This window comes from Calliopsis andreniformis, chromosome 5 (genome assembly GCF_051401765.1).
Source record: "Calliopsis andreniformis isolate RMS-2024a chromosome 5, iyCalAndr_principal, whole genome shotgun sequence".
NCBI classification, from domain to species: domain Eukaryota; kingdom Metazoa; phylum Arthropoda; class Insecta; order Hymenoptera; family Andrenidae; genus Calliopsis; species Calliopsis andreniformis.
Window position 1 is genome coordinate 9,783,501 of NC_135066.1, and position 25,748 is coordinate 9,809,248.

The following is a 25,748-nucleotide window of genomic DNA, read 5'->3' on the forward strand; positions in this document are numbered from 1 at the left end:
ATCGATTATCTATCTTATAGTTGCGTGGACTATGAATAATAAAGATGGCAAATTAGCAGAGTCATATTGATTCTGCTATAGTAGCAGAGTATTAATATAGGAACAAGAAATTAGTGTTCATAGTGTTGTGTTCTCTCATACTAACAGACAGTAGTAAACAGTTCACATGAAAATTTCAGAGGTTCAAAGAAAGTACACTCGGTCTATGTTTCAATTGGTTTTTATTACAAATAACACTTTCACGTTTTATGCTAGAAGTCACGATGGCAGGTATCTATGACCCTAAAAGTTATTCAGATACTAATCATTCAGACATTTTTATCCTTTTTACGGAGGCTTTCCAGCAAACTTCACCTTAGTAATGATGGTGTAATTTAGCTCGCCCTGCAAATTGACTAAAATGGCAGAGAAATATTCAAAATAGTTATACATTCGTGCATTGAATCGACGTTGGATCGATTATTTCTTTTCATATTACATTATATACAAATGTCGAAGTAGTAATTACATTAGATTTCTGGAAGCAATAAATATGAACGATGCTATAATTTATCGTGTCGATGAACGCGCGTTGTGTTCTTTCTGGTAGGAATAGAAAGAAAAACGAGGCACTTTCGTTAGACGGATACTTTCTCTTATTGTCAAAAATACAATACACTGGCTTTTCGTGTTTCCCTTCGTTCTTTATCGTCGACGCGTTAGAAAGTATCAATATTTCTTAAGGGATAACTTGAGGAAACCTGTCAGCCAAAGTTAGAGGCGTATTGACAAATTCACTTGAAGAGCGATTTATATTGTACTATATTCAGAAACTACTTATACACTTTTTTTTTTAGTAAAAATGCGTGTTCTGATAATTCTTCAGTTACAATTAAAATACTGTGTCATATAGTATTTTCAAGATAACTCTTGCTTAGTGTTAGTCATATTTAATGATTTTCTCTAGACTGAATTGCGATCTATACAGATTAAAATAAAGGATAACTATCTAGTAACTAGTTCACAGTGTTTGAAACTGTGAGCAATGTTTTAGTCAGTACAGCTATTAAATTGTCAACACGTATCCAACTTATCTGAAGATCTGGACATTCTTGCGTGTACACGTGCACTTTTCTTAGAATAGTAACGATTATCAGCTTCATCGGAATCGACATAAAACGGATGACGCGTCGACAACCTTAATCAAACTTTCAAACTCAGACTTTGCATTTGTACGTATCGCATTGCAAAAATATATTTCACATCGTCGCTAAATACTCCGATTAAACCTACGCGAGTTTTATTCTTAAAACTAACGAGCACGGCGATTTTGAACACTCGTATTTTAACGTTTAAAGTCAACCTGCTCAATTATTTAAAAGGCACAGAGTGATTCGTGAAATTTGATTTCGCGATAAAATGGAGGGTTAATGCGATTAAAGCGTTGCATACTTCGTCCTCTACACATCCTAGGAATATTTCTAACGAAGCCTTCGAGACGCTTATAAAAGCTAAAAGGAAGAGGGTCGCTTCTTTCACAATTAACTTTCTGTTTATCGCGATGTCTAGGCAACTAACATTGTTAAATTACAAAAGTTCTACATAACGTATACATGGAAGCTTCGTGTGAACCGACCCGCGGTTTTAGAGTAATCAATAATTAATGTATAGTCGCGAATAGGGAAATAGTATAAATTCCCATAAATTTAAAATAGGTAGAAAGTTGCTACATATTATAATTACTATATTATTGTCTATTTTACGCTGAACCTTTTAGTCCTCGAGCACAGTCATTCAAAATTGATTAAGGAATATCTACTTACAATCAGACTCCTCGAAAATTGAATTCAATGTACATTGAACAGAAAATACAAAACTTTGAAAAGAATTTCAATATTTACAGTCTGTTTTGCGACAAATCGAATTCTTTAATTTTCTGAGGTCACTACATAGCATCTCATCCCTAAATCTTTTAACGCATCATTTTAACGTTCGTAACCATGGGTTAAGCAACAACCATTTACAATTACGGAGAGGTCCGGTTATATCTAGTTACGCCTTTCAGGTCTGCATATGAAACCATTCGCGAGGACGTAGCCGAGTTTATACCATGAATTATAATTCGAAAATTGGAGCATGTAAAAAGATTCTGATGATTTGAAAATTTCAAATGTTCAACGTTTAATGCTTCAATGTTAGAAAATTTGAATATTTACGTATTTATATTTAAAAATTTGCTTTTATATTTTTAAATTTAAATATGTAAACATTACAATATCTGAAAATTCAATTAATTTAATGTATCAATGCATCAATATTTAAAGATAGAAAGATTTGAAAACTTGAATATTTGAATATTTGACCAAAAAATTATGAAAATGTTAGCGTAACTATTAACTCGCGGTGAAAATCATAATCATAACCGAACACTTCTGTATCTCATTTCACTAATAAACGCTAATTTGGCTGTACACAACACATATGATTGCACTGGCTCTTGGAAGTGGTAGAATCACGTTTGCGAAAAGGCACATGGAGTAGTATATAGATAGCGTTCGTCAGACACTCGTGTAAGAGACCGCCTGTTTCGCTACAATGCTTTTCTCCCCGCATTTGGGAGGAACGTTATCGTTCGTTGAATTTTTCGCAGACTCCTCGCTATTCAAGGAACTGTTCTCGCTGCTGGGTCTGGACAGGATCTCGTTTACGTCTTGCAGTTGCGCGTTTTCGTAGCTCCTCCTGTTCCTAGTGATCACAGACTCGTTGGGAAATCGTAGATCCCTCTTGACACATTCTGGGCTAGAGTTCCATTGCAGACTTTCGTAAAATCCCGATTCTGGAGAGAGATCTGACGTCGGCGAGAGCGGTAACACTGGGGCAGGCGAACGACGACTCTTGGAGGAAGAAGCATACTCGTTCGGGGACAAATTAGGATCTGATAGAGACGTTCTGTTGTCCTCGGATAATGCTATCTTCTGGAGATGAGGCGATGGTTGTTTCGAAGACCTCTCCATTTCGATAGTCAGTCTGTCGTCGTTTGAACTCTGTCTTCCTGCGATGCCTAGTTCAGGAGTTTCCTTCGACTCTTTGACGCAAGTGTTTTTTCTGGCTAAATTCAGGTATTCTTTGCTACCCGTATGTTGTCTAGACACGGGCAAATTCTCTCTAACGGTGGATTCTGAAATTCTATTATCCAAAGGCACTAACAGATATCGCCTAGACCCGCTTAAGCTTCTTCTAGAGCCATCGAGTGACCTTCTATCCTCCTCTGAGCATCGCAAAAGGTTTTTATGATGAAGGTTCCTTTTAGAGCTGTTCAGAGGTCTCCTTTCCTCATCTAATAGAGGATATTTGATCGTACGTCGTCCGCTAATTGATCTCAGAAGGGGACTTCCCTCTCTTGGAGTATCCGATTCTTCATATATGATCTCTCGACTGTTCTTTATGATTTCTCTGTTTACTGCCTCTGGTAGTTGCTGCAGCTCGACTTCTCCCATCACCTGAATGCTGTCAGGATCTAGATCTAGGATTTTGTAGTGGTTGTGATCTCGAAAAGGTCCTTGACAGCTCGAATCCCTGTAGGCATTTCGATAGGTCGCTTCCTCGACGCTACTGTCGCTTCTAATGCTGTCCACGTGAGTCAGAGGGTGAGTTTGTCGATGATTGGGTACAGTCATTGGACGATGACCACAATGGCACTGTGCGTCTGGATAGGTTTCCCCTAGGAAATCCTCATCGACTATTACACCTGGAAAGTAGTCTGTTGCTTAGGGACAGTTTTACATGTTTAGACTATTTGGTGTTGATTGTTCAATCGGTAGACAGTATCAAAGTTTAATGACCCTATGACCTTTCATAAGGGGATTTTTACTGCAAGGAAAGGATTTACATATTTTAATGGACACTTTGTAACCCAAGCTTTGTCCAACCTCTCGAATTAAATTAATGCGCTTGGAAATTATTTTGGAAAATGATGTGGGATGCATGCTTTAATTTAAACCCCAGTTCCCATACAGTTGGTAGAACCACCTAATAAACCCAAGAGATTTGTTCAGTTTTAGAGATGATTTAGAAAGTGTACGGACATTCATGAACCAATGAGTCGGTACCCTATACCAACCACTTCCCCATTGCGTCGCATCGTGTCACGAAACGATTTTCAACAAGAACACGTCGGGCAGAGGTCAGAACGACACTAAAGACAGACACAAGCGCGAGACAGGTAAACCAGAATCTTTCCTCAGACGTTCAGAGCCAATCAGAAATGACTCCTATACACGTAGGCCTACAATGTCATAGTTCACAGCCTCTCCATGACCCTTGGTCTTCTGTTATTAAATCTGATTCGAGAATGGATGTTTCTTCAGGCATCTCTTTTAACATATCGATCGCTATAAGAATATCTATTTGTTTCGCACATCTTTCTCGTTTACTTCCACTCTCCATTCCTCAAAACCACGTTCATTCAGACACCTGGGCAGTCGTCGATCGATGGAATGTCAATTTGGAGTTTCGATGATCCCAGCGATGAGTGCCCTTGAGGGACAAAGTACTCCGTGGCTTCGGGTTGGTAGACAGTGCTCAGCATGACCGGCGCTGATCTCGGCTCGCTAGGAATTTTCCTCAGGCCTCCATCTATGGGTACATCCAGCACCAGCGGTCAGACAAGGACGAATCTTGCGAAGCTACCGAAACGAGCAGGCAAACAAGCGAAGCGTTTGAAGCACAGGAAAGCGGAATGAGACGAAGCGTGACACGAGGCTGGGTGGTTGATATCGATTAGTTTGATTTGCGTGTGCATCCCAATTAGCCGACCTTGTTGTGTCGTTAGTGGTTGTTTTGCAACGCGTTATTACTCTGTGCCATGCCGATGGACGATGGAAATTTATAATTGCGGCACACATTCTGGTCTACCGAAACCTCGAGGTTGCTCGGAGTCTCGTGGTATACAAAGAGCGTTGGGCTACTTTGGCGTTAAACGTGCTGCTAGAGCTATGATGAGTGTTTGGTAGAGAATGTATCGAAAATAAGGGTGAATTGCATCACTGGGAATCTTTTCAGCGAGATAATGGAGTGCTGACTATCGTCAGCGATAAGTGGAGGCAATTTGATTTATTGCTTTAGGATTGAATCTCATGGTGATTGCCTAATCTTGATTGGCAAGTGCGTTCTATTTTCTTTCACACGATAAGTGTGTACCGTTAAACCGTAACAATGAATTTGTTGCATAGCAAATGTCGTTCTTTCTACAAGTTCTGTTCAGTGCATTAATGAATAATATTCAGTTTGTTTTCTGGATGCGTGTTTTTTGTACTGAAGATTTTCTTTGATGATTATAAGTTGGATAAGTAATTTATAATAAATATATTGCAAAGAGTGTATATTTCATTCTACTACTGTATTTCGTATAAAAATGCATAAAAACTTTGTATATATAGTACTGAATTATTTTTTATATTTATTATGCTATACATTATTTGATGTGGATTTAAGAAATAAATGCTTAGAGGGAAAAAAGATTTTAAAAATGACAGTATCTTCGAAAAAGTAATATTCTAATGAATAATACAGAAATAAACAGTTAAATAACATTATTAGAACATGATCGTATAAACTGCACATCAAAAGCTTACAACTTTTCTAAACAAAGCTTCTGTTTTCTATTTGAATCAAAAATTTGTATTCTACTTTGACATAAGGCCATTCAAAAGGTTCACGAACGACATTTATCATGCAAGACTGAATGGACAATTATGTTGAATAAGGTATGCCTTACCGATTTTAATGACATCGGTCTTGAAGTGTACCTTACTCTACACAATTACCACCGAATGCGCAAACACAAGCCACTAGCACTGATCGTGCCAGGCAACTTACCGTTTCCATGACGAAGCTCTTCCTGCACCTTATAAAATTCGGCGAGCTCCCTGCCCGAGCACAACGGCGTGTCGACTTGTGTGGTGCTGTTAAACAGTGAATAATCCACTTCATAGCCCTGTCTCTCCTTCGAATACGTGACCATCGGCTCAAACCTGTGGCCCCAGAGTATCTCTTGCGGCAAGTAGCTGGACCTAGCCTGAGTAGTCTGCCCGGTGGATTCGATAGTTCCTTCCAGTATAGCTACAACCTCGAATCTCTCCGTAAGCATGTCCTCAGCGGACATGTTGTAGAACGGAGACTCAGCGTTGATCTTGTGCACGATCGTCGTTGGCCAGATGAAGAAAAGGTTCCCATTCTGGCCATCTGTGCCCACAGCCAATTCCTGTTGGTTCTGGGACAGTATCTCGCCCTCTTTGGTGGTCCTAGATCTGATCAGCTGCGCTCGAACCGCGGCTCCGATGATGTGGCTCTTCCTCATGTCACCTACGCGGAACATCAAGCAGAGTTCACCGTCCCTCTGGCAGATGACGGCGTTCCTGGAGAAGAGCAGCGTCTGGGTCCTCTGTTTCGGCCTGCTCATCTTGGCGAACACTATGCCCACCATGAAGGCCTGGATCATCACGCCAGCTATGCTCTGGATGCACATCACAAATATCGCCTCGGGGCATTCCTCGGTGGTGGAACGGCTGCCGTAGCCGATCGTGTGCTGGGTCTCGATACTGAAGAGGAAGCAGCTGGTGAAGGAGAAGATGTTGTAGATGCACGGCGTCCAGTTGTTCTCGATCTGGTGCGGGGGCAGGTGACGTTCTTCGAAGTCACCGTGGGTGAAGGCAATCAGCCACCAGATCACCGCGAACCCCAGCCAGGAGAGTACGAACGACAGGCTGAAGCAGAGCAACGTCCAACGCCACTGAGTGTCCACCAGGGTTGTGAAGATGTCCTGGAGGAAACGTAGCGAGCGTCTGGAGATGCGGGATTGCAGGACGTTGCAGTCGCCATTCTTTAGCACGGCCCTGCGACGCACTTTTCGCGTGGGACCTGCTCTGTAACGGCTCCTGAAAATTTCGGAATTGATTGGTTTGAGAAAAAGGGGTGAATATGTTTTACAAAAGGGAAATTGAACATTGTTAGGTGCTACTGTGGGCAGTTATTGCCAGGTTCTATATTTCTGACTCTTTCATAGTATAACATTATATCTTGATATACATAACATTATTCATACATTATTGGAATGTATCGGTCGGATGATCTCTATTAGTAGAATGGCAAGTTTCTGCTCTTTTTAGTGTGTTTAATATCACTGACTTAATATCAATGAGTCAAATAATTCAAATATTATGCTCCCTATAACTCGATGCATATTTTTTTAATAAGTAACATAACAAGTAATTAACTGAATAAGAATATAAAATTATTTCTCTAGTCAGGATAGTCATTCTCTGGAAGTAGTACTAACTAAATATAAAAGTAAAGTGAATACAGTCAATAAGTTTAATGAAACAAGTTTGTTTACATGGACCGTATTCCTAAAAATGGGTAAAAATTATTGACTTTATCGTTTCTTATTTTTGAAAATACCTTTCAATAACATTTAATGATATTTTATATGAATCATTTTTTTATCTAAATGTCAAGTATCATACGCTACTAGTCAGCTTTCAGTCCCCAACGTTTAAACAATGAGAACACGTAATTTACATGTGATTAATGTAAAAATAGAAACAAGAGATTGGTCAACGTATCAGTTTTAATAACTATACATATTTCACACAATCTCCCCGCGCGGTTGAAGAGAATGAATTATTTTTTTCACCTAGTAGTTGAAGATGTTACATGTGCTACGAAACGTCGCCAAGGTCTTCGTTCAGCTTATTATCAGTTTTGCACGCGTTGTATGTCTCAAAGAGATCAGAGAAGATTTGAATAACAAATTTCGTTGGATCACATTGTTCTAACACTGATTGACAGCTTTGCGTTCATCTCTTTCCTTTTTCGTAATAAGTCAGTCTGCTTGCGAAAATTCTCTTTGAAGCGTGAACGTGACTAACAAGAATGATTTATAATAAAAACTATTGCGTCACATTTTGCTCATTGCCAATGTTAATCGAGGCTCGAGCACCCGTCTTCATTAATTTAAACGCGACGAAGAACTACAGAAGCTGAAATCGAACAAAATAGGAAAATTTCCTCTCTAGGAATTCATTTTGAATTCAAACACTCAATTGTTTTTAAACATCACATTCTTCAAGGCAACGGAATGTAAAAAAAACCTAAAACCGAGATTCCTACAGTTTCATTAGTAGATTAATTACAAAATACTGATGTATTTTTCTGTTGAACAGTTATCGATTATCTTGTGTTACTCAAATAAAAAATGAAGTTATGTAACAGTCACAGAAGACAGACATCATAGGAAATTAACCTATTTAGCACTTAAATTAAGTTTGTAACAACTTTCCCAGAGACAAGGTCAATATTTATCATATCTTTTATTCACTTTCTCAGTTTTTAAAACAAGATTAATTTCCAAATATTTTTATTCTATAAAATAATATACTTAGGTTACCTATTAATTAAGGACACCTAATAAACGTTTATGAACACCGACGTTGTAAGAAGAATAGATGTGCAATTTTATTTGAGAAACAAATTATTGTCGCCAATGGACAATCGACTTTGTATTCTAGAATCCAACAAAATTTCCATCAACCTCGCATTTTAAGGAAAATACTCACGATGGGTCTCTTCGCATTGTACGCCATCGTTCTTGAACCTTTTCATGATGAGTTCTGTCCAGTCTCCCAAAACTTTCCGTTTCAAATTTTGTCACTTTTCGTCGAGACTTCAAACCGATCTCGACTCGATCCAATTTCTTTTTACGTCACATTTATCGTGAAATGCGTAGACTTTGTCTGAGAATTGTGATAACTCCACGAAACGCGCGACTATTTTCGTTCCGTATCGCACGTGTTACTGGATCGTTCTCTCTGTCTATGGTATTCTAACGATTATTCGCGCTCGAAAATCATTTCGACGATACGATTAAGAGGATTCGATCATCTGCTTTATCATCAGACCACTGTTGCCACTTGTATCAGCTGTCAGATTTGTGTGCTCATTGAAGAAGCGAAAATGAGGCACGGGAACGTGTCAGACCCGACGAACCGATTAACCAGCGACTGATAAACTCGATCTAATCGCAATTTACGCGCAAAATCGACGCAATAGAAGCGGATTCGGCAGCAATTTTTCGGATTAGCGCGCTAATTCTGTTCAATTGGATGTTGCACCAAGCATCGAGGTAACAGATATTGCACTTTGAGTTTCACACATGGTTTATTCGATGAATTCTCTTTTCGATTTCTGACTCACGAAACTAGACCAACTATTCATGGAGTGTTGCTGCGACAGGTTCGATGATCCGGCAGAGGCTCCTCGAACGCGTCTCCCTTTCGTACTGCAGAAAGGAAGTCGCCATTTTAACTTCGAATGATAACTGAGAGCAACTGTTATCTACCAATTTATTTATTGCCACGCGTAGATCAACCGGCGGAGTCGTCGACACGGACAGAGCTCCGCGATTTCGTTCGACCATTGTCGATCACTGTTCGAACGATCACGATTAAAACTTTGACTGCTATGTCACTTATGCATAGGTTAGGATGGAATGAGAAAATGTAAATTGTGCGACTGCTTTCCTTTATTCCATAAAGAAGTCTGCTTTTATTCTTTCAAGTTTAGTTCGTAAAAACTAGTTCCAGTCAAAGCAGTTTTTGAACTAGGGTAACGAACTTGAAGTTTTGTTTGCTGTTTTCCTAAGTATATTACAGAAATTTTATATATATTCTTTTTTGAATACTCTTCAATGGAAAATGCAAGAAATTTGTTGATTTGTTGATTCTGACTGCTTAAGCACCTTTCTAAAAGCTAATTTTGGGTTGCAATCGTAAATAATAAAAATTAATTTTATCTCTGTATTTCGTTCTATTTTTATGTGAATGATTATTTTTATGTGATCGTGAAAAATATTAATCGACTGTTACTACTAGAGTATTACAGAATGGATATAAAAGGAACTAAAAATAATTTGTATGTAAATACAAATTTACTGCCCATATGACAGCATTTATAATGAATGTCGCGTGTCACTTAAAATGTTAAAGTGTTGATCAAAAATAAACGAATTCATACGCTTGACTTTCTGGTTTTCAGTCCGATTCACTATGATTTGCTATTTCTTCTGCAAATTTATGGCAAGTATTATAGTGAATGGAACTTGTTTTTAATTGAATCTTCAATCAATGAACGTTTGATTTCTGTTTACACGGTTTTACATGACCTCGAACAATTCGTCTTTGAGATATCGGTGAATCTAAGTTCCCACGTTATCAGATGTTGATAAGCACCGTTTATGGCAAAGAGGTGGCTGAGATTTTTCGGGGAATTGTGTGGGAAAAATTGATAGCGACTGCTTGAACTGTTGAAGTAGTCTAAGTACTTTTAAGTTAGCTGAAAATTGGCAGTCATAAATTTAATTATGAGTAAAATTTCTCAGCAATCAATATGGGATTTGCTATACTTTTTAGTAACAAGTATAATATGTAAATTTACGATGGATTTTAAATCTCAATAAGATATATGAGACTTTTTAAAATTTAAATTAATAATCCCTAAGGTATAGAAAATTGCCATAAATCTCCAAAATGTTTAAAACTTCAGTATCTTTGAATTTAAAATTGCATTTTCATTTCAAACTTCCTTGAATATCAATATACAGATTTTTTGATTTTGAGTCTCTAATCCTTAATATTTTGTCATTTCAAAATTTTATTAGGTGGCAACCTGTCCATAAAGAAAAATTCCTACAAGCGCGTAATAATTTTCACGACTTGTTTTCTTGTTACCGTCTGGCCGAACAATTGAACAAACGCACATGAACGAGCCGTTAAAAAATACTTGCTTATCAAATTAACACTCCAGCCATAAATAGCAGAACGACGACAGAAATCGATTCAAAGCAATATCCAACGAATGTTGACAAAGCGTGATGGACATTAATTCACGGTATTAATGAATAATGATTAATTTTACAATCTCATTCATTAACGTGGAAGCTACTGCGCAGCAAAAATTATTCTTTATAGGCGTTTGTTGCTTAAAAGGCGATTTACCTGCTTCGAAATGACGCGTTTGTACTCTTCGTCACTTTGACAATTATGGGGGTAGTTGGCGTAACAGGTGACAGAAGATTCTGCTTCTCTCCATGATCCAATGATAATTTCTCGCTCAAAATTGGACTTTTTGGAACGTCTCCGTTCATTTTCTTTTAGTTGGATTAAAACAGCTGGTTTCTTGAAGTCGAAGTTAACTCAATAATGAAGTGAACTTGTCTTAATTGTGAATCCTTGATAACGTATTCAAAGATTTCTTTTATTCATTTGAAGGCTGCTATTATTATTCCTTCCTCGACTATATTCATTTCTTGCTTTAAATACTGAAGTGTTTTGTGTCAATTTTTCATTTTCTTTAGATCACTCCTCCATATGATCCTCTGGAAACACTTTATACTACTGACGTTTCGTTTCTCTGCACTTTCAATTTCTCGCTTCTTATCTGTGCAGGATTAGCAGCTAAAGAATTTTTTTGTCCAGTCGAACAATCTTGAGCTTTTCTGCACGATCGTAGATAACTTGTCAACATGCGACAGGATTCCCATGCACACGTGCACATTTGACGAAATTAAAGATTGTAGACAAATATCTAAACAACCAGTGATAATCCCCTTTTTTTGCCCAATTTTTGCGACACCCTGTGATGATAGACGTCTTCCTTATCTTTATATTTTGATACTCATTATCGTTACAGAAGTGGGTCGGTAGATGAATCACTAAAAATGTTGTAATTCAGTAGTCAGGGTAGAGCAATACGTCACCATTACTTTCCCGTCATCAATTATTGCCTCGCCGTCGACCTTTCACTTATCGCGGCCAATCTCCCGTCACGCTTATCGCAATAATCAGCTAGAAAGAACAATACCTCGCATCATTTTTATCAATTATGTCTCTCCTTGGTGATTTTTCTCAAGGATCGATCGATTGGCTTAATCTGCCGTTTGTTAAAGAGGCTGTGGAAATCTTGGCGCGAAATGCTTCTACTTTGAACCTTTTATCTCTGGCCCCAAGAGTGTTTCTATCAATAAAATTTTCCAGATCCTTTCAAGGATAAACCTGCCTGCTTCTTTGTTCTTCTTCGAGAGATTCTATGGCATCGCCTTTTATCTGACGGTCGAATGAAGATGCTCTCAGCGTAACTGCAGTGGAAACGACTGCTCGCGGTGACAAAACCGATAGATAGCCGTCGAGTTTGCTAGTGGATGATCTACTGATGTTCGAGCAACGAGGTAGGACGTCTTATACATATGCAGCCAATACCTGGTCAGCGGTCTCCACTTATCAGCCACTAACAATAACGTTTGCTCTTTTCATTTGCGAGGAAATGGGCTGGTTACATCACGCAGAGCGCCGCGCGAGAATCAGGATATCCTATCAGGGATTCCATTATTAGGATCCCTTCTTCCTTCCTTCCCTAGTGAAGTCATCTCTTGGACATCCATTTAATCCCTTCACATTTCGTTTTACTCTTCTCTTGGTTTTTAAAGCTTCTCTTTAGCTTCTTGTACAAGCTTTGTGGGTTGCACTTCGATTAGACTCTTCTTCATTATTTTTTCATGAAAATAAATAGAATTGTATCGAAGTTGACGTGAATTTAGTATATTACTAATACATCTTAATTCCTTAGTAATTTTTATGACGCGACTTGAGAATTTGACAGATTGATTTAAATTTGAGTTGTAACATAGTTTCGTTTTTGCTGTGCCATTTTTTTCTATCGTTGCTAACTATTATAAGTAGTAGATATAGCGTTGAACTTCAATCAAGAGGAATTACAATTTTTTGTTATGCAAACACTAAATCTGTAGTGTAGATGAATGCACAGTTAGTAATATTTTGCTCTACTGCATATTTTGATGCTATTCTTTACTTACTGGGACTCTGAAATGATGGGTACGTTCAGTATACCTTTCATCAGCAAATAATAGTGTTATATCTTAATCATTTATCCTCCTTTTATTTTATACTTGTTTGAAGTTGACCGACCTTAACACATCATACGTTCTCCACTTTATCTGAGACATTTTTTCCTCTTACGGATTGTCTTTTAAACGACTGGAGAACTCATTCGTTCTATCTTTATGACAAAGATATGAATCTGACAGTTCCAGTTCTCTTTCCTGGCTAATCGAGACAATTACTCAGGGGAACAGAATTCAACTTCATATCCAATCTTCAAGTCTTATAAAACAATTCTTCAAAGACTACATTCGATGAGAAAGTACACAGGAATATCAGTCTGTGGATGATCAGACACTGAATTTAGGTACTTTTAACAAATTTTCACTGAGACTAGTCTTACAGTCATTTACTCCTCAGTTACATAAATTAGTATAAATTTGTTCGCTCTTTGTCAAGTAGAGGATCAAGGAACTACATCACTATATAAGAGTTGCACATGGAACTCACTCACAAATTTCTAAAATTAATTAATTATTCTCAATCTTTCGATGATTAAACACTGTATCACCATCAAACTAAAACACGAAATCACAATCTTTTTTAATAATAATTTTCTGCTGATCGTTGTCTTTAGTCTTCAAGTTCCCCAAGATGTTCTCCATAACACATTAGGTAAATTTTTGCTGTTTACTCTCGCTTCTGCACAAAAGCACGTTGAAGGTTGACGAAGATAAATGAGTAGTGTCAAGGGAAATACAACGTTCATAAGACAGACTGGCTCGTTTTATCTAATTGGCGCTATCTGTTTTTCGTTTGCCTTGCACTGGTCACGTTGGTAGCGTTTCTTACTCGCGGGATGTTGGAGCGTCATGCAAACGAGCTTAAGACGTCTCTCGCGCGACGTACCATTCGTTTGACTGGCAGAAAGTCGACGGTATGTCTTATCAACAGCGACGCATCTCCTTATCGGAATCGCACTCCGCGATCCTTCGCGAAATCGCTGATTGCACGCAACGACGCGTTTTGAAAGATCGTTGAAAGCGGATCCTTGGCGTGCACGGAAGCAGGGTACTGTTTCTCATGATCGAACGCGTAGGAAATATCGTTTTCAGTTTGAATCTTCTCGCAATGGTAGTTGGTTGCACGAAGTATGGGAAACATGGAACGAGGTCAAGCATGTTGACTGGTTTACTTTAAAATGATTTTGAATTCTTCGTCGTTATACAAAGAGAAATTGAATTGACATAATATAGATGGGGAAAGTTCAAGTATTGGCAAATGTTAAATGTGCAATCAAGTAATCCACTATTCTTTTATTTTTATGAAAATATAATTCTGGTTTGTGTATTTTTTCATTATATTTCTGGCATAAAAAATTGTAACAATTACGTTACGAACAAATTATTTCAGAATATATTAATAATAGGACAATTCACGAAAAACAGTGAATTACTCAATACTTAATATTTACATATTTCGTTTTTGTAAAATAAATTTTGAGTTTTAAAACATTCTGTATAATATAACGTGACATAATGATTACTTTGCTATTATGTTTTGGTTATCTATAGTAATGTGTTAGTAATTATGACAGTAGTACATAAATAAAAATTAAGTGGTAGACAAAACAAAATTATACAAAATTGTACTACTAATAATGAAGGTGTTATATTGTATTACATGTATTTATTACTATCTTTGTAGTATAATAATGTAGAAATGTTGTTAAGAAATAACTTATTCAGTTGTGCTATATTGGTGACGTGTTATGACTTGATATTTCGTAAATGGTTGGTAAAATTTATAGCATAATTGATAAAGAAAATCGATCATCATCTGTGGAATTGATAAAGAAAATATATAAAGATATGATACATTTATCATTGTGTATTCGCCAATTTCAGAGGAGTACTTAAAAGTCTTTAAAATACAGAAAAATAAAAAATTTGATATTATTGAAAAAGTAGATAGATGATATTTAACTAGATATAGTTTAACATTCCTAAACAGAGTTCGTTCAATTTTTCATATTATATGCATATTGTATAAATAGTAAATGTATTTACTATTATTCATATTATATATAAAAAATTTTATTGTGATGAGTTGCACTAATTCCGGAAAGAATACCATCTTTCCTCATTTTTTGTTGAAATAATGATCGAGGAAAATACTGTTCTTGCATAACAAAGAATTCCTTAATTGAAAAATAAAAAAATTACTGCGTTTCGTGAACAGCTCCTGCTTTTTTTCTCTACATGTAGCGATTCAAATCATTATTGAGTACCACCTAGTGCACATTTACGATGGTTTTTTATTTCCATTAAAACAGATACTAAAATTTCAACCTAATCCAATCAATGAAACTTCTGCCTCCTAAGATCGATCACTCTAAAAAAATGCAATTCTTTCCAACATCAAAGTACTTGTAAATACTTTCTCTATCTACTCTTACAAATATCCATTTCAGCACGCAACATATCTAACAAAACAATGGTTCGCTAATCAAAATTGAAACGCTCGAAAGTGAATGAATCTATTCCTTTCAATCAATTCGCGCAGAAATTCCCGCGACTTCAGTCCTTTCATTCCTCGTCGTGATTTAATCACCCCTTTCGAGCGCCTAACTCGATCTTTTGCTCGATGAATTGAAGCTTCCTCGGAAACGTTTGACTCCCGGTGCAGAAAGAAATTCGAGCCGGAAGGGCTCGATCAACACGGGCCAACGGTAAATCGCACTACCCAGTAAGTAATTTATTCCGCGTGCATTATAATGGCGCTATTCCATAGGAGAGAATCGTGTCGTTTGTGGGCGTCAATTGAGAACGGTGATAATTCTAGGGAACGGAAGGTTGATAACTCAGACCTACTTGTTTCGATAGACTGCCACGAAATATCCTTGCTAATTAAGTTGTTAGTATTATTTGGGACAAGAAGAATCAATTTCGATTATTGGCGGCAAAGTTACTTTTATTTTTCTTTGTTAAAACAGCAGAATTCCTTCTTGATTGATAAAGCCAGAAAGAGACGTGGCATCGTTGTACGGCTAGGATTAATTAATGTTAAATGAGTAGAGCGTTCTCGATTATTTTTTGTGCTTAGCGCCTCTCACTTTCTACGTTTATATTGCATTATTCGAAGGAGAGTTGGAAGATAATGAAATATCGTTTGAAAGGAGTGTAATTAAATAAGTATGTAATAGATACTTCACGCTAATATAATAATGTTTAATTTTAGCATAAGTAAGATAAGTTTGTATCATTTTTCCCAATAGCATGGATGATAAATTGATGAGGAAGTTAAATCTTAAAATGTTGAAATTTCAAGAAAGTAATTTACTAAACAGACGTTGAACTTAATTTAAAAATCCTATATGTCACATATTTGGCAAACTATAGCTTATCATGATTCAGAGAAAGTAATGAGAATAATGTAATCCTTGGTAAACACAACTTCATGAATAAAGAAGGTAAGCCAGTAGATACAGTTTCTACGAATTTCTCTGTACAAATGTATGTTACGCAAGTCAAATTGCTCTGAGAATTACTTAAAAGAATCAACGATTCTGATAATCTGTACCTTACAACATTTTTTACACATCCAATAAAGTTGGCTAAAATCTCGAAACAGGAACAGTTCATTTTGTCATTTTGTCATTAACAAAATAAAACACAGCACCATTTGTCACCCAAAGAAAAGAATATAAATAACACAATAATAGACAAAGGTACAAAGTCTAAGTAACTCACGTCGACTACTTTCGTTGAAATTACACAACGTCCTGGCCTGTTACTCGAATCCAATTATTTGAGTGATAAAACATATTCTATCTCTTTGAACAAAACCAACCCGCAGTCTCGTTTCACGTGGCGTCGTTTCGCGGCCGATTTTGACCGAGACGCGTCGATTCTTCTGGTCCTTATTCCGGAAGTGGCACTCACTTTCTCACGATTCGTCATACCAAAACGCTTTCGAATTTCCTGCCCGATCTCGAGGTGTCGATGGATCAAAAGTCACGCGTTAATGTGTCATTGGGTGCAAGCTCACTGTCGGCCGAGTCTTGTCGCGCACCCAACGTCGTCAACTTCGGTAACGAGCTTTTAATTAAACTAACGAGATCGGACGAGTCTTGAGCTTCAGCCGCGCATGAAAATTTTTCTTAATGTTCCTACCTAGTGTAAAACGTATATTTTTACGGATATTTAGAAATTGTTGACCTTCTTTAAGAACTTCTGTAACCTATTTCGTGTAAAGACCACAAACGATCAATGTTCCAAGTTTCAAAGAAATTTCTCTTTTATAATATTTTATATCACTATGATCTTATTTGAAACTAATTTAAAAACTATTCTATAAATTTTCATAGACAAGTTTACAAATATTTTCAATCAGAATAAACTATATTAGTGTATTAAACAGTTGACACTGTTTACATTATTCTAATGCTTTAGAATTTGTTCTCTACAATTACTGATTTAGTCTTTACTTGTAAATAATAGAAATACAATTTTTAAAATCATTAACTCCAGTTTGAAGATGCTAATAGCAACACGCTTTATGAAAGACTAATGTTGATGCAATATACAGTGCGAATGCCCATAAGCGATGTTGCAGTCAATACGTCACTAGCGTCAACTAGCTTATTAGGCATATCTGTTGCACGCTTAATCCATACAGATAAATATGTCAGATTAGACGCGCGGCTGATAATTGGGTAATTGGATTACTAGGTTCATGTAGATCCAAAACATGTTTCCTGTCGCTCTGTATACCTGTTTATTGTCCCATATTAATTTCAATTGAACTGTGCTGGTCTAGCACACTAATTTATGCATCTTTAATCGTTTAATTGGTTTAACTTAATTTACGTAATAATTTAATTGTTTTTTCAGACAGATTATATTGGATTTAGATGTAATTTTAGACTTCTTCAATTACAGCAACATAGACGTTGCTAATATTTGTGCGCTAAAACACAGATCTGCAAAGAAATCGCGTGGATCCGCCACGGTGTCGTCTTTCGTCCCGGAAATACGAAATCTGATATATCGCGGACATCGTTATGAATTTCTGCGATTAACTTTGCCCACGGACTGCCACCAGCGACATTTTAAGGCGGAAAAGACTATAAAACGCTTTTAATCGTTGGGGAATTAAGCAATTTTCTGCAATATAGGATCAGATTTATTCGTTCACTAAAAGAATAGGTATTACGTATAGATATGCATATACATATAGACAATTAAAAGATACTATGCAAATAGAAATCTTTATTTTACTATTCTGAAGACTTGTAACAGTTTTTCTCATGTGAATGAGGTACGTGATCTTTTTAAAAGCAGTTGTACTGGGAAATATGACAAGTCCAAGTGAAACTGCAAAGTAGATAATCAAACAAGTTCACGAAAAGCGACAAACTATTAAATATTGGATTTAAAAATTACTAACTGCTGTGTTCAATAATATCGTTCAATAATACGGAACCAAAACAGGTGACTATTTTGTCAATTTTGAAAAATCAGTAAAAAATCGTTAAGACCTCACAGAGTTAGTTAAGGGTTCATCGACGACTCCTAAAGCTTTAAAAAAATAAAAGAATCCACGAATAAATATCTTTCAAAGTGCCTGCATGCATATAACCCTTAATATACATAAAACTTCACACTAATTAAATGGAGGAGAACAAGATTAGCAGTCCTCGACGAAGGTCGGCGTCTCATTTGCAAATTTTGCAACCGCTGTAACACAGTCCGCATACGTAACAGTGTCTTCCAGCCTCTGATAAACGGTGACCAGCTTGCAAAACGCGAATTATACAAGAGCAGGGTAAACAGAGTACAGTGGACGACGGCTGGAGGCATAGCCTCGCGTTGCCAAGAAATATATTCCAGCACGCTGACATTAATTAAAGTTTGCCCCATAAATTGTACTTGTCCATAATGAAAACCACGATGATATACATAAATAATCATAAAGGCATTGGCGCAGAGGCATTCGCTGCTGGAACTGTCGCGATGGGTTCGATTAAAGAACCTCGCGAAAACGAGAGAAAGTTCCTTCGCCACTTGGGGAGCAATTACCAAAGATTTCAAGCCTCTGTAACAGCCAAATTACGAGGTCATGGTTTTTTCAGTTCTCCTCTCGAGTTCCAGTTTCTACCGCATATTTTCATTCTGCTTGACACGTAATTGCAGTTCGGTGCGTTTTTACGCGGAATCTTGTATTTACTGGTGGATGCTGTAATTTCCCTGAATGGATAACAGTATTTACGTGGAAGTTTTCTGTCTTCGTGATTGTTTGCCGAGATCGCTTGACCCGCGTGAGGTGATTGATATTTTCCTGGTATTTTTATGCATCTATTTCGAGTGGCAAACAACAACTGGCGCCAGAGCGCGTCGACAATGAATCCCTCAAACAGAACTTAACCGACTTCCAGCTGAGAATGATGATCTGCGTTTACTGAGATACGCTACCTTGGGAACCAGCCACGTGATCCTTAAACTATTCGCGGCTGTTTTGTTTAGTAATTGTCGTGCTATTATAGCTGGTTTGCTGGAGTCACTAATACGTTCACTTCTCATACGCGAAGTAGAAATTTCCGGTCTCCGAGGACTGTCATGCTCGGATCGAGAAACAGATGACTCTTTTAGACAGACGTGACAGATCGTAGCAGATTGCAAATCCTGGAGCAGATTGTTTTTGAAGTATAGTATTTCATCGATAAAAGGTTCATTGCTCGCTACTCGCTGACAAGATTATAGAGACGTATACATCTTTGAAGACGATTTATAGTCATAATAGCCTACTTTGATTTCATTGAAGATGTAATTAACAATACACATTTTTCTCTTTAGACTGTTCTAAGTAAAACTGTTTTATTTGATAAAATCAACGAACTTAAGAAATGTTATCAATATTATTATATGATAGTAAAAGTACTATTGTTATATAATAGAAAAAAAATCAGATAAGAATGAAAGAAAGTTATCATTGCCTTTTGAAAATGAATCTATAAAGAAATTCTTAAGAATGCGATTAGAAGCATACTCAAACATATTTTTTCAGTTTACTTGTAGATGAGTTTGTGCTGATTACAAATATTTCTAAAAGGTTCGATTCTTTCCTACATTGAAGTTTTTATTAGTAAAAATATAAAGGACACAAAAGAACTATTCAGACAAAACTTCATTTTATTGAGGCACTCATGTTGTACAGTCTCACCAGGCAGTCTCTTCACTGTGTATACTAGGTAGTACTAAGCCTGAGGAACGTCACTTTTGACGTTTCATATAGCGAAAATGGTTTGTGCAAAATACACATGTACATATGTAAGTACTTTTTTAAAAACGTTGCGACATTAGCTACACGAATATATAGATAATAAAAAATATACATAGAATCCCATTAAAAGAATTTAAACGTAGTTTACACATAGGTTCTCATGGTCATCCTAAATATCATCACGATATGTAATTTTTGCGTACCTTTCATATTTTTTGAAATATTTCACAATTCTCACTTAAACCAGACAGTCTGTATATTTAAGTAGATCTTATCTCTAGTTAGTACATACACTCTCATAGAGGAAGTACAAGAATACCAGTAAAGTCTAACAAAGATCCTCCTTAGTTCTGCTCTAAATCCTCATAAAGCCACAGTAACACAGTAACACGAGAAAGGAGAGATTAATAGTGAAATTAGACTCACCTGGTGGAATCTTGCCGACCGACGCCACCGATGCTGCTACTTTGGGTGCTGACCCTAACGAGGGTGACGTTCCTCGGGAGACTGGACAAGGTTCCAGCGTTCCTCTGTCCCAGCAAGGGTGAGTCGGCTGTATTCGGATTCTCTGGGACCGTCAAGTGCCCTTGGGCCTCAGTATCCTTCTCCTCCTCCTCCTCGATGGTACCCGGGAGACGAAACAGCTTCTGCGGCTCCTCCATGCCACTTGGTCTTCGTTTCACGCGCGAAAATCAATTTCCATCATACGAACGCGAAGCTCATGCTCCTCTCCGTCTCGTCTCCGTCTCTCTTGTCCCCTTTCGGCTCGGCTCGTCTCGTCAATGTCGCGAATTCACGTCCATCTCGTCCTTCCCTCTCCCTCGTCCCTCCGCGTACCTATCTCTCCCCCTTTCGTCGACGAATCGGTTACGAATCGACAGAGATGTCACCTGTTATCTCGCCTCGAGGATGGGAATGAAGCTGATGGTGGTGGATGTCACCGAGCGACGATGACTCACGGCTGTTGGCCACGAAGAGCAAAGTTCTGTTTTCTGCCATCGTTTCTTCGTTTCCTCTCACTTTCCTCCGGCATTCACACCGCCCTTCCGTTCATGGAATCCCACCATTCCTCGTCCCTACGGCGGACAATCGGTGTCACACTTTAGTCAACGCGTCTCGCCTTTTTTCTCTCGTCGCGTCGCTCGTCTCGCGAAGCTTGATAAAAGAGAATGGCGACGAGTTTACGTCACGGTAACGGAAACGGTCTTGGGATTAGGCTTCCGACGATGCGCTAGCTATTTCCGGTTTCGATCGAATCTTGAGAGGAAACAGCCTTCCTCTCTTTGGGAATGAATGTACGGTTGGTCGTGTAGACAATTATTTATGGTCTTTATGAAAAATTGAGGATGAGTATCTGAGCGTTAGGCTCTTGAGTTACTACTGGTCAGTGTTTTTTTTGAAAGTGGTAATTGGGCTTTGGTAATATGAAGTTGAAAGAAAATCAGAACAAGAACAGCAAGGAAAGCATTCTTGGAAAAAATGTGTTGTTTAGATCGAGACTTCGATGAGCTGTTGCATAATAATTTTATAGATTCACGGAAGAACGTAATCTTTGAATCATTGAGTGAGGCGATATAGGCGATATGAGATAATATGTATAAAGGAGACTTTTCGTTTTTAGTTTCTCTCTGTTTTCTGATTTTGCTTACTCTTTCGTATAATAAATATACTTTTATCACGTACCTGCTATTACAAGAACAAAATATCTTTGCTTTCTCTCGAAATACACAATTTTATTATTGAGAGAAATCTTGCAAATCTCGAAAAAGAGAAACTACTATTTGAAGAAGACGAAGCAATAATTTAAGCTGAACAGATAAATAAACATATTTGCAAATTGTTATGGAAATAAGTGCAAAGATACCGAAGGTAAATAAATTTGAATTACAACTTTGTTACCGTGTAAACTTCACCTGTTATTACAAGCGAATCTCTCGAACAGCGATTATGGAAACCTGTTTGGAAGAAGAAGAGTAGGATTGATTCTCAGTACAATGATTTACCACTAATTACACAACACAAAAAAATCAAAAAGTGACGTTTGAATTTTTCTTTTAAAACTACAGAATGGACCAAACTGACACTGAGAATAATAAAAAAAATTTAGTATCTGTTTTTGAAGCCAAATCCAACCATTTTTAACATTTTTTCAAAAATACGAAAAACACGAATTCGTAATTCAGAGTTACAAAAGAAAAAAGTAATAGATATTATCAATGAAAAGGGAAAAAGAAACAAGTGAAAATTAGTTTCGCAATTAAAATATCTGAAATATATGAAAACTTTCGAAAAGGCCAGCAAATTTCTATTAGTTAGAAAAAAAATTCTGTGGTTATAAGGTAAATTAACATAAGTCACATTTTCAAAGAATTTTCAAAGAGCTTTAAAGAATTTCAAAGTTAAATCCCGATCTTAAAATCATCCATACAGTGAGTCACTGATTTCGAATATGTTAAAGACTTTTTAAAAATTTGTGTTTAACCTTTAATTAAAATTCACAATTCAAAATTTGTATTTTTAAAAAATGACGATTAAATTAAAGGAACTATCCCCTTAACCCTTGTGCACTGTTCAGGTCAGTTTTACTTCAAACTGAATTTTAATCTTCAATGTTTATTCAATAATAATTGAATTTATATAAAATTCAGTCACTTTGATTAATGCCATTTAAGGTATATATTATTTTTATACAAAAATACAATTTACACTAAGGGATAAGAAACGATAGCAAAACGCAAGCCCATGATAGACAGTTAAGTTTCAAAACTTCGAATGTCAGTATCTCGAAAATGGAAACATGTGACTTATGCTGCTCTACCTTAGAACCACAGAACTATTCAGAGATAGAGTCTCACTAGAGCGATCTGACTGGAGGGATCGTTTTCCCGCGTTTTTCCCAAGCTGGAGCAGCGCACGTAAGCGCGTCGCACTCGCAACTGTTTCAGATTCACGCCTGTTGCACGAGATTGTGCCAACGGATGCCATGGCGTTTCCTTCTTATGGCGGGGATAATGCAGACGCACGATGAACATCGTGTAAGTACGCGCGTTACACGCTGCCACGTGTGCCGTGCGCGACGAATCGTTCGCGAATTTCGCCGGATGTGAAGCCCCCTCGGGAATGCTTCTCGTCGATGCTGCTTTCAATCGCATAACAATTGTCTGCCTATCTAAAGTCAAAACTATCAACAGAGGCAAATGACTACGATTTAGCTGGTTTAATGCCAGTGGAGTCTTCCGTTTCTATGAAGTAAAAGGGAAACAAATGCTTCATGTGTTAGCATACTAAATATCATAAATTAAGCTAGCATATTCCTAAATTAATATTAATACACTGATTAAATTTCCTCTCTGAAGTTAAATCATCATTATCAACTCTGGAACAATGATGACAGCACTATGACTCGACCACGTTCTCAACTTGCGGGGTAAATATCTTAGTAACCGACCATGTCCTGGTACTTGAGCATTAACGCTAATTTTATTTCATTGTAAACTTTAATTCTAAAGTGTCTACCTAATAAAAATAAAAGATAGTGTTCTAGAATGGTCTAGACGCAATTTAAGTGTCGAGATATGTATTTTTAGATTGTCCACTCACTGAGACACCAAACATCTTAAGCATTCGAATATTGGGATATTTACCTTACTCCATTCTTCGATTAAAAAGAGTTAGAAGCAGGGTTAGTAATACCTATCACACTTTCACAAGGAAAATATCCTTCGAAAAATTCATAGCTGACAAGTAGTTCGAAAGGATTCGTTTTAAGTGTTCGCGGACGTGCACAAGCGGACGCGCGAGCCAAGTGGTTGTTTTCGCGCGCCACTTGGCAACGCTCGTTTCCAGCGTCCAATTCTTCCCGACTTTAACGAGCTTCGCCGTAATTCGCAGGAACAAAACGAAGTCTTATCAGCAAATATCGCGAGACCACTCGGCGCGGCTATTTAATTGCGCGTTTAATCGTTCGCGTTTCGCTAGATGCACACGTCGATCGAGGGTGAAGAGGGACGTTTCCGGCAGGGAGAATGCAGGAACTTGAGCACGTGAATCTCGCGTTATAGAGTGCCTTAAAATAGTTATCTGACTACGAAAGACAATGCTTCATCGGAAGAGAATGCACACTATTAAAAACGAATGCAGTTACAAAAGAATACGCCTTCTGTAACTATCTTCTCTATAAATTCTGTATAAATTTTTCTTCTCAAAAGTGAACTTTGGTACTTACAATATTGGTGAAAAATTGTATAGGGTATCTAAAAAATAATTAGGTATTCTAATGCTGTTTATCTCAAGCAGTGAATTTTTCAAGTACCTTAAATCACCTTTTAAGATAAAAAGAAGCATCGATCATTTAGTAATCTTCAAGATGGCAGAAATTACTGACTCCTGTGTACGTATTACCCTATCTAAATTATGTTCATAATATTCACCCTTAGCACACATAAGTGGGGTCATTAGGGAATCGTAATACCGTTCCTCCAGTACGATCGAATATAATTTTTGAAAAGTTTCTTTTTTAAAGTGTTTGTGAACTTTCTGACATTTAAATCTTAAAAATCTGTAGTTGAAATTTCAATGATCCCCTTTGTTACGATAAGGGTTAAAACACTGTCACATGAGTTAAGTTAGTTCAATGATGTCCGCGTTCAAATTCGCATGCTACGCCACAGATGATCCGTATCCGTCGAGCAGTACGTTAATCGTGTTATACGCGAGCCCCTCATTATAGAAATCTATCCCTTACGCGTGTTGGACATTTCCACACGCGATGCTGCTGCTTTCGACTTCGCCGAGCGTGACGGTACGCCTCTTTGAAGTCAAAAGTTATCATAAATAAAACTGATGTAAGGTTATATAAAATTCCTGCACTATTCAGCACTGTTTTTTTGGGATGGTAGAGGGCTGGATCATTGTAATCAAAGCGTTACAATTCTACTGGAATTTAGGCGTTATATTACTGTACAGCGAGACAAATTGTCTGCAGTGTCTGTCTATTACCCACCGTTACTACTTGTAGAATATAAATACGCGTAGCTGACGTGAAGTATCGGACTATGAAATTTTATCGTGATATATTTTAGTCACAAAAATGTATAAAATATTTTTTAATGCATGAATAGAAAGTCATATTTACGTTATAAATTACATAACTTATAAGTTATTACATTAAATTAAATTAGTTTACATAAGTAATTGTAACTGGATAAATTTTCCATCCAACAAAACCGAATCCTTAGATTAAATGTTTTCTCATTTGAAATGATGTGCATTATATAAGTAGAATGGGTAAGTAATAGATGGACAGGATCATTCAAGCAGCATTTATCAGGAATCGTGACCAATAGAATTTCTAATTAATGGTTTTCTTAATCAAGCTTGTCAAGTTCTCCTTCATTACCGAAACTTTACAAGAATTAGACACCGTGTGAGTATCGAAACCGAACAGCACAGAAATCACGATTACCATGTAGTAGCCACTACTCGTGAAAAAGCAAATCAGGTCAGCACGCGATCGGATGTTAGAAAATTCGTATT

General features: G+C 37.2%; 2 protein-coding genes across 4 annotated transcripts in view; both read right to left on the minus strand.

Moving 5' to 3' along the window:
- Nucleotides 1-204: 204 nt before the first annotated feature.
- On the minus strand, nt 205-20,875 carry LOC143179824 (uncharacterized). Of its 2 annotated transcripts, none has more exons than XM_076379204.1 (3): nt 20,640-20,875; nt 5,857-6,914; nt 205-3,727 (listed from the first exon to the last, which is right to left on the minus strand). In XM_076379204.1, exons 1-3 carry the CDS (start codon nt 20,873-20,875, stop codon nt 2,538-2,540), a joined length of 2,484 nt encoding a protein of 827 aa, XP_076235319.1. In that variant the 3' UTR covers nt 205-2,537. The 2 variants fall into 2 exon arrangements, with proteins under 2 accessions (XP_076235319.1, XP_076235320.1); XM_076379205.1 differs by lacking the exon at nt 20,640-20,875 and adding an exon at nt 11,031-11,304.
- A 291-nt stretch (nt 20,876-21,166) lies between these two features.
- The window catches only part of LOC143179825 (uncharacterized), a 32,709-nt gene continuing 28,127 nt past the window's right edge, over nt 21,167-25,748 (minus strand). For both annotated transcript variants that reach the window (XM_076379207.1, XM_076379208.1), the window contains exon 10: nt 21,167-21,289. The gene's annotated coding sequence lies outside the window, so the exon portion shown is untranslated. The remainder of the gene's footprint in view (nt 21,290-25,748) is intronic.

Excerpts from the sequence above, each read along its gene's own strand:
- LOC143179824 (XM_076379204.1), bottom strand. The coding sequence starts at position 20,875 with ATGGAGGAGCCGCAGAAGCTGTTTCGTCTCCCGGGTACCATCGAGGAG. Across the intron at positions 6,915-20,639 it reads GGTCGGCAAGATTCCACCAG|GAGCCGTTACAGAGCAGGTC; the intron begins GTGAGTCTAATT and ends CGAAATTTTCAG. Across the intron at positions 3,728-5,856 it reads AGAGCTTCGTCATGGAAACG|GTGTAATAGTCGATGAGGAT; the intron begins GTAAGTTGCCTG and ends ACTACTTTCCAG.